Raw genomic sequence first — 9,789 nt, 5'->3', positions numbered from 1 at the left:
TATAAACATTTTTTCTCTTATGAAATTTAAATGTACTTTTGAGTTGGTCTTTTGATCCCACATCTCTTTAAAAAATCTAACGAAACTTGAATTGATGCCTCTTTCTTTTTTCTCTGCAGGTTTTCCTGTAGTAGATAGATACATCAAAATAAGCATTCTTTTGAATTTTTTATTTAGAAAAAAATGTCTTTGTAGCATCTAAGTATTTAAAGGGTATTCCAGGAACGAACCTCTTTATACATCTGATCGTCCTGTCCATTCTTATCTTTATATCAAAGGCAGCTTTCAGGGGCATAACAGGCCACAAAATAGAAAAGTAGGTTGTTTGGCATGAGAGCAGGGAGAGACAGTGAAATTTCTTTGTCTTGGTGGCAGATGGTGGGTTGTGGTTGGGGAGGATACCAGGGGTTTATGATCCCACTCTTCATATGTTTTTTTCTGTGTGAATATGTTTGTCAGCCTTAGGATTTAAAATTAATTGGTGAATTTACCTTTCTAGCTTCCTCCTTGAACATTAAAAAAATGGCACTATTGAGCCCTCACGCAAAAAAGAAAGCACAGTGAACAGTAAGATCTTGGTTGAAAGTAACCAAGGCGATCATGAGAACCTTTAAATAGAGGGACTGTAGCGGTATGAAATACTGAGTAATACCTCAAAGCAAGAGGCAGTGAGCTTTTTCTGTAAAGGACCAGGTAGTGAGATGGTTAGGTGTTGAGGGCTGTCCAGTCTCTGGCCATCCTCAGCTCCACCATCATAGCTCGAAAGCATCTGTAAACAGCATGTAAAGGAATGAGTTTAAAGTTTCCAGTAAAACTTTATTTACAAAAGCAGGCATGGGGCTGATTTTGGCCTCTTCAGGCCATAGTTTGCAGGCATATGCCTTAGAATTTCAGTTGTATCACCAAAATTACCACCTTAAAAGTAAAAATCAGGTGAGTTCAGCTCTCTCCTCCACCGTGTAATAAAGCGGATTATCTCCAGAGTGCTTTCTGGAAGCCAGTGTTCTGAAGGTCCGTGAAACCTGACTCTGCATCTGTCCTGGCAGGTCACATAATGTCTAGCAAGATTATAGCTGCTGCCCCTTGAACCGGCAAGTTAAAAAGTACTGTGAAAGGCACTCTTTTATTGCAGAGAACTGGTTTTACGACCATTAGAGAGTTACGTTGTTAGAGATCATCTGCAAAGGAGAAATGCCAAAGGCCCCGGTACCGTGCAGTGCTGGCAGAGCGTGGTCATTAAGGAGCCTCATCTGAAAAGACGAATGTCGTGCATTAATCTAAACTGGGAAAACCATCCTCTCAGCGCTGCCTTTGGCTCAGCTGAACTGCACAGGGAGCAAGCTCTTCAGCACGCAACTGCTTTAGAAAGAAGAGCGTGGCATCAGAAAAGCCAGTGTGTCCTTGGAGTCATTTTCGGCTTTTCTGTGTTGCATGTTTCTCATCTTTCCTCACAGACTGACCCATGTCCAGCTCGTTACCGAGTCTTTCAGATCTAGTGCTGTGGTCTGTGTGTGTGTGTGAGTGTGTGTGATGGTTCTTGGAAGAAGCCCTCATCACCTTGGTTAACAGCCAGTGATTCTCCTGTCTAATCTCCCTTTCTGTGAAAGCTGCCTTTCCTACGTGTGCCCTGCGTGTAGCAGTCAGTATTGGCGCAGTCAGTGTCTGCATCGATCCTTTTCTTCTGGAACGTGTTTTAACTTACCTCCTATTACACAGAATCTATTCTGTGTCTCACAGAGCACAAATTAAGTCAGCACTCGTTGTTATGATTGTCATATAAATGTGTACCCGCCTGAGTTTTGATGGGCTGGCCCACAGCCAGAAGTCTAATAAAAGAGAAGAAAAGATGAAAAGTTTTATTTTTTAGTAACAACTCTGAACAATGACATAAATGGGTCCTCTATAATAGCTCTCTATAATTTAATACTTGCTTTGATTATGAGCCTATTTTAAATGTGTACGTGAACACAACTAAACCAAACTTCTCTGGAGTAAATTGATATCCTAAAAAACAAGGGTAATGAATTATGCATTTTATATATCACTAGGGACTGGTATCTCTTAATTTAATAACCTTTAAATTTATTTGAAGATAAATTAAGATCTCTACATGATTCAGTGACAGAAAGTCATTAGTGGTATAGCCTTGATGATCCCTTTTCCCTAATGACAAATTGATAAATTCGTGTTCTTGTTTACATAATAATCTCTACGAGTTTGTTTAATATGATCAGTTCCTCGGAGTCCCATTAATACAGAAAGAACAGATAGGATCAGATTTTCATAGCACAGATTAAGAAACCTTTGAGAAAGAGCTGTTAAGAATAAAACAGTCTTCTATTCTCTTACTAAATGTTGGCTGTAAACAGAATAAAGCACTTCTATTTATTATTTCCTACTTGTTCTAGACATTTAATATATCAATATATAGTATCTTTTTAATTCTCAGTATCTTCTAATACAGTTATTATTTTATCCATAAAGAATCTTTGAGTGGCTAGTATGGGAGTTATATAAAAAAAATTATAGAGCTTTTATTTGTTCATTCAACTCAAAAATCTAGAAGAAAGTCATTCTTGAGGCAGCGTTTGATCCAGTGTCTCAGAGATGCCACCAAAAACTATTCTTTCCTTCACTCTTCCTGGTGAAGCTTCTCCATGGCGACAGCTTCATCCCAAGGCTGCCAGTCTTTGTGGAGCACATGCTGCCCTGCATACTTCCACTTGCAGAGAAGCTCCTTTCCTGGTACTTGTCTTAAAAAGTTTCTTTCATTCATCCTTTAAAAGTTATCTCCTGTATCTCAGTGGCCTGAATTAAACAGTGTACCTACCCCTGAGTCTGGCTTCCCTGGTGGCTCAGATGGTAAAGAATCTGCCTGCAGTGTGGGAGACCTGAGTTCGATCCCTGGGTTGGGAAGATCCCCTGGAAAAGGGCATGGCAACCCACTCTGGTATTCTTACCTGGAGAATCCCATGGACAGAGGAGCCTGGCCGCCTACAGTCCTTGAGGTCCCAGCTTCGGACATGACTGAGCGACCGAGCGCACATCCCTGAATCCGTCACTTGAAAATGCGACTCCATTGATAATTGGGTTAAGCAAACCTAGGATTGCCTTTAGTGCTGAGACGAGATAAATACTCTCCAAAGTGGGAAAAAGGCAGTGAGGTGAGTGAGGAAAAACTACTGTTGTGTGACAACCAGTCCTTGCTGCAGCTGTTCCTGGTTTTATATGCAAAATAACTTCAACAGAAATAGTAAGTTACACTACTGTTTATTGGGTGCACCACATGCTAGGTAGACATTTGCTTTGTGGTTTAGATACGTTTTGGTCTTCAAAACCGCCTTGAGAAATAAAAGGCACTAATCCTTATGTTGTAGGGAAGGTTAGAGAGATTGAACAGTTTACCGCTGATCAGACCTAGATTGCTGAGGCCTAACTATCCATACTCTTTTCACCATGTGATGCTGTATCATTAGTAAAGTAGAAGTTGTTTATAAAAACATTCTAAGAATTGTCTTAGAAATTCATCACTGAAGAAATCTAGAAAGTAATCCATCCTGTCTTGGCTTAGTATGCAGTATATCCATACAGAAATAAGCCTTGGTAAGACAGAGTTACAAATGAGGCGTTATTATCTCGTTTTACACATTTTTGAGTACCACCATCTTACTGCAGTGGTCAGGTGGGGTACTCTAGGCTACATGCATACATACATATGCAAACATGTATGCACATGTGCTGCATATATGATTATTAGATAGATCACACGTTCAAAGAGGTTCTTTAAAGTGGCACAGTGAAAATGACAAAAGATTCTCCAGACAGGAATACTGGAGCGGGTTGCCACGCTCCCCGCCAAGGAAGCTTCCCAACCCGGGGATCAAACCTGCACCTCGTACGCTCTTGCACTGGCAGGCGGTTCCTTACCACTGGCACCACCTGGGAAGCCTCTGTTGGCCTACAGTCTTGTCTATTAAGAATTGCTCCTTTGCAAATTAGTTTTTAAAGTGATGCAGTTTGTAAGGCAGTGGTGTTACAGAAGCATCTTATCAAGGTGAGCTCAGAGTTTTAAGTGTACTAAGTTTTATTTTGGAATCTAAAGACTTTTATGGCCTCTGTCAGGTGCCAGTGATGCAGTGTTATCCTTTTCTAAACATTAATTTTGAGCAAGTACTTGAAAAGCATAGTTCCAACCATTGGAGAGGAGCTAAGGAAGAAATGACTAAAATTAATAAAAAATTTCATATGTAGATGTCTTCATGGGTAGCTTATAAGCTACATGGAAGAGATTGTTTTTTACATTATTTACTCATTCATCCAAGAATGCTTATTGAAGTATTATGACATTCTAGACATCCTGTGGTGGTTGCTGAAATTAGCCTACTGACTAGAGGTGCAGTTCTCCTCACTGGTTTACAGCCTGGGCTGGGGGTTGAGGAGGAGTAGGTGAAAGTCTAAATTTAAACAGAGCAGGAGGCAGAGGAAAAGTGCTGAATGTGAGCTAATTTTGGAAAGAAGAAATATTAGGATTCCACAGAACACTGAGGTTACGTCATATGCTGCTTTAATCAGATTCCAGGAAAGATTTCTTTCAGTTGAAAGTTATTCCCAAAATGCTGTATGGTTTCAAAATTAGAAGGGTGCACTTCTTCTAAACTAGGCCAGTGTATCAATAAATGTATCTAACAGTATATGGGAATATTGGCCCAGGAAGTAACTTGAACTAAATATTGATTTCAAGTCCATTTTAATAGACATTTTTTGCCTATTAAAGTTGAAAAATTAGTGGTTAATTTTGCTGTTTACTGTTGCATTTAGGTTTGTTTTTTTTTTTTTTTTAAAGAAAATTAAGTCAAGCTTGATAGAAGCTATTTCAGTAATGTTCTTAGCAATAAGTTTGATATTCTCTTTGGAAGAACAGAAAAAAGTAAATAATCAGACACCATTAAGATTACTTTTGAAGCATATAGCTTATTGATTTCGTAAATAGTCCACCTAAATTTGTATAATGCTTGATTTATGAATAGGGGAAAGAGATTAGAAAAAGAACTTTCTAAGGAGAGTTAGGCTGGTGTTTGTTTTCTTGAGACTCTCATTAAAGAAAAAGCCATTTAATCTTCACCTCTAGAGTTGTTCTATTTAAGGAGGCTGGATCCCTGGTGAAGAGTATCAAAAACATCAGGAAATGACAATTAAAATGCTAATCCCTCTCGCAAAACTCTGGCTTAATGTCTGAGGTTCTAATAGGAAAAGTAGGAATGACTGTTTTTAGAGAATGTTCATTCAATATATTTTGACTAGGTTTTGTTTTACTTTGTTGACTAATGCAGTGCATTATAATGTGCGTTAGCAAGGAGAAGTGACCGAGCTTTAACCGTTAACGCCATGCTGTTAGTGCCTGTGGCCTAAGGCTGTCCTGTTTAGTCTGGTAGTCACTGGCCATATGTAGCTCCTGAGCTCTTGAGTTTTGACATGTGTGCTTCTAAAAGATGAAGTGTGAGTTTCACTCAATTTTATATGATTTAAATTTAAAAATTTCATTTCCAGTACTATGATTCAGTTATTGGAAAAATTTAAGTATAATATATTTGGAACAACCTAGGTATGTTTTTTAACCATGAATTTGATGAAATCTAAATACAGATCAAATATTTCTGATGGAAATTTGCATCTAAATTGAGATGTTCCATAAATGTAAAATGCACAACATGTTTTAAAGAGTTAAGATGATGAAATGTAAAATATTTTCACCATAATTTTATAATAGTGCATGTTGATTTAATAATATTTTATACATAATGGAACTAAAGAAAAATGTATTACTTCAGTCACTTTCACCTTTTCATTGTTGTTACTTTTAAAAATGTGGCTACCAGTATATTTGAAATTTCTAAGTGGCTTGCATTACACTTCTTTTGGAACATGCTGGTTTGAGGAGTTTCTCTCAGATATCACTGAAATCCATTTGATGTATGAAAATGCAATCTGGCTCAGCAGCTAAATCTTATCAAACTCATAGCCTTTTTTTTTCATGGTGTTACTCTATTTATCATGGTGTTAGTAATCTCAGTTTTTTAAGCAGTCACTGAATCTGGTAACCAATTCAATATAATTTACTTTTTTATTTAACTCATAATAATTATAATCTTTTATCTGGTATTAGAGACAAAAGGATTTCATAGAAAATTTTAGCCAGGCAGATTGGTGAGAAATTATGACCGAGGAAAAAGTATGACTGAATATTGTTATGTGTTGAGTAATATACAGTGTGAAGCCCTTGAAGTACTTACACTGCATCTAAGAGAATTCATAGTGTCTGCTTTCTAATAGGATGTGTTCTTTTCATGTTTTCTTTTATCCTCCTCTTAAATGAGCAGAAAGTAAGATTAAATGTGTAATGCCTTTTGTTCTGGAAGGTGTATCTAATAGGTGATAAATATGACTTTCATCGTGATCTTCTCTTGTTGTTGATTCTTCTAGGAGGTGATTTCCTCACGTTTCTGAGAAAGAGGAAGGACGATATAAAACTCAAACAATTAGTGAAATTTTCATTAGATATTGCTTCTGGTATGGCCTATCTCGAGAGTAAAAACTGTATACACAGGTAAGGAGAATATTTTTAAAACATTTTCCAGTTCTGTTAATAGGATATTAGAAAACTGATGTATTTGCTATCATAAAGCAATGAATTTTCTCTCACAACATGTATTTCTTATTGGTTTTCATATTTTATGTGAAAGCATTCTTTGACATTTTATAGAAACACTTGTTGTCTGCCTTCCTGAGGTAACTCCTTATTAGACAATTATTTACTAATTAAAAATTTATTATAATCATGAATAGCATAGTGATAAGATGTGCCTCAAGCTAATCATATAAGCAGCTATAATCTTATAACTGAATAATATTGTTTCATGTGTTCTTCCCCCTTTTTAAAGAAATTACTTATAAAGTTATGGGAAATCTTAATAGTAAAATAATTCATGACTGTGTATGTGGCCAAGGGTAAAAAGATTTTAGCATACTAGTTATTTCAAAGGAGATTTTAGCAAACTTGCTCTAATTATATTAAGACCAGCAACTTGGTCTTACTGCCTTATAGACTGTGGTTTTAGTTGCTCATAGCTGAAAGTATTTTTTTTTTTTTTGCTAAATGTGAATAAAAATTAAGATCTCTTGCAGGATTCATGTCAGAGCCTAAATATGGCTGTGTATATACATGAAATAAGGTTTAGGATTTGATACAGTTTTTATCTGCTGGAAGCAGCACATGATACTGTTTAATGTGGGGAGGGTTCATTGTCAGATGAAACCATTATGTACTTTAAGCTGGTTGGTTATTGAGATACATTTTTTCCTCATGTGTTTCACTATGTAGCCTTTGACCTAATATTCTGATGAGGTTGTACAATGTAGAGTTGCAGCAGAACAAAGTTATATTCACCTGAAATATACATTTATTTGATCTCAATGAACATTTTTTGCTTAATGCCCCCCCCCAGTTTTGCTTAATATTCAGTTTTATTCTGAAACTAAAATTATAGCTTATGTTTCAAATATGATTCAACAATCACATGTGTTTTAAAATACATTTCAGTAGGGATATTCAGTTCAGTCACTCAGTCATGTCCGACTCTTTGCGACCCCATGGACTGCAGCACGCCAGACCTCATCCATCACCAACCAACTCCCGGAGTTTACTCAAATTCATGTCTATTGAGTCAGTGATGCCATCCAACCATCTCATAGGGATATTATATTTCTGGAAATTAAGACAATGAAAACTAAGTCACTACCATATTCCTGTTTTACTTTCTATCAATAGTGACTGTATTTACTTTCGATAAATGTAGATTGAATTACAATATAATAGATATTTGAAAAGACTCTAAAACATTGGTTTTGGACAGGAATTGTGTAATGACTTTGTTACTTTATGTTAAAAGTAACAGGAAAGGATTGCCCCTTACTTAGAGAAAACCTGTAATTTTGATTGTTCAGGTGTTAAAGTTACTTTGGGTATCAAATGCTCTACTGTAGTTTTTTATTCTGTCTCAGATTTTTTTAAAACTGGTAGACTATCAATGACTTTAAACCATAATAAATACCCATTCTTGAAACTGTTGTATTGTCAGTTACCAATAACACTCTTTAATTGCTGGTGTGTTGTGGTTGAGGGAACTGCTGATTCAATTTCTTGCTGCTTTTTAGTGATGGCTTTTCTTGCAGATGGATGACTGTATTTTTTTTAAGTGCTTCTATCATCAGAATTGAAACCATTCCAAGTTGCTGATGGCAGTTAACTTTTAAAAATTTATCCCACTTACAAAATCACAACATTATCTGCTATAATTTTTATTTTCTCCTTTTGCTTAAAAATGTTCATGCGTTTACAAATTTTTGAAAGTCAGCCCACGCTTGAACACCTAGCTTAGAAGACTGTCCCTAGTCCTGTGCCACTTGCCTGTGAGGAAGGCTCCTGACTGCACGTCTTGAGCGGCGGTGCTGAGAGCAGGTTTGACAGACAGGCCTCGGCGACTGGTCGCGGCTGTCTGCATGGCTCATCGAGAAGGATTCCAGGGCCAGTGACAGAGCCCGTGATTATTGAGTCACATCTGTGAGGGTGCTCACCAGCATTAACATAAAACCCCCAGATTTGTCACCTGTCACATAGAATGTCTTTGTCTTTAGTTTCATAAATACATTTTGGATATGATATTTTACTAGCTGTATTATAGCAACATGTAGTATTTTTCTGTACTCACTTTCACTGATAACCTTCTAAACTATCTACTGTTTTTTTCTCGTTAATCATGATTACTGGATAAATTTTATGGTATCTCTAGCCAGTGGTCTTTTGTTTCTCTTCACACTTACGTAAATGATCTTTTGGATGAATTCAGTATTTTTTTGTTCATTTTAGTATCTCACCAATACATGACGCTATATTGAGAAAGTAAATCATTCTTTCTGCTGAATTTTTCATGGAAGTGACTTGTGCTATATGGAACTGTGTTCCTTTTTTATTTTTTTATTTTTATTTTTTTTTAATTTTTTATTCCTTTATTTCTCATGTGTTCCCCATCCTGAACCCTCCTCCCTCCTCCCTCCCCATACCATCCCTCTGGGTCGTCCCAGTGCACCAGCCCCAAGCATCCAGCATCGTGCATTGAACCTGGACTGGCATCTCATTTCATACATGACATTTCACATGTTTCAATGCCATTCTCCCAAATCTTCCCACCCTCTCCCTCTCCCACAGAGTCCATAAGCCTGTTCTATACATCAGTGTCTCTTTTGCTGTCTCGTATACAGGATTATCGTTACCATCTTTCTAAATTCCATATATATGCGTTAGTATACTGTATTGGTGTTTTTCTTTCTGGCTTACTTCACTCTGTATAATAGGCTCCAGTTTCATCCACCTCATTAGAACTGATTCAAATGTATTCTTTTTAATGGCTGAGTAATACTCCATTGTGTATATGTACCACAGCTTTCTTATCCATTCATCTGCTGATGGGCATCTAGGTTGCTTCCATGTCCTGGCTATTATAAACAGTGCTGCGATGAACATTGGGGTACACGTGTCTCTTTCCCTTCTGGTTTCCTCAGTGTGTATGCCCAGCAGTGGGATTGCTGGATCATAAGTCAGTTCTATTTCCAGTTTTTTAAGGAATCTCCACACTGTTCTCCATAGTGGCTGTACTAGTTTGCATTCCCACCAACAGTGTAAGAGGGTTCCCTTTTCTCCACACCCTCTCCAGCATTTATTATTTGTAGACTTTT

At 37.1% G+C, this 9,789-nt stretch overlaps 1 protein-coding gene across 1 annotated transcript in view; it reads left to right on the top strand.

Moving 5' to 3' along the window:
* Window positions 1-9,789, top strand: part of FER (fer (fps/fes related) tyrosine kinase) — a 419,822-nt gene that overhangs the window by 314,187 nt on the left and 95,846 nt on the right. Inside the window, exon 15 of the mRNA XM_010843789.1 lies at window positions 6,481-6,604. Coding sequence (XP_010842091.1) covers window positions 6,481-6,604 — 124 coding nt within the window. The remainder of the gene's footprint in view (window positions 1-6,480; window positions 6,605-9,789) is intronic.

Source organism: Bison bison, unplaced genomic scaffold, assembly GCF_000754665.1.
Source record: "Bison bison bison isolate TAMUID 2011002044 unplaced genomic scaffold, Bison_UMD1.0 scf7180017864189, whole genome shotgun sequence".
NCBI lineage: Eukaryota > Metazoa > Chordata > Mammalia > Artiodactyla > Bovidae > Bison > Bison bison.
Note: the sequence above shows the minus strand (reverse complement) of the source record. Positions and strands in the feature narration are given on the sequence as shown.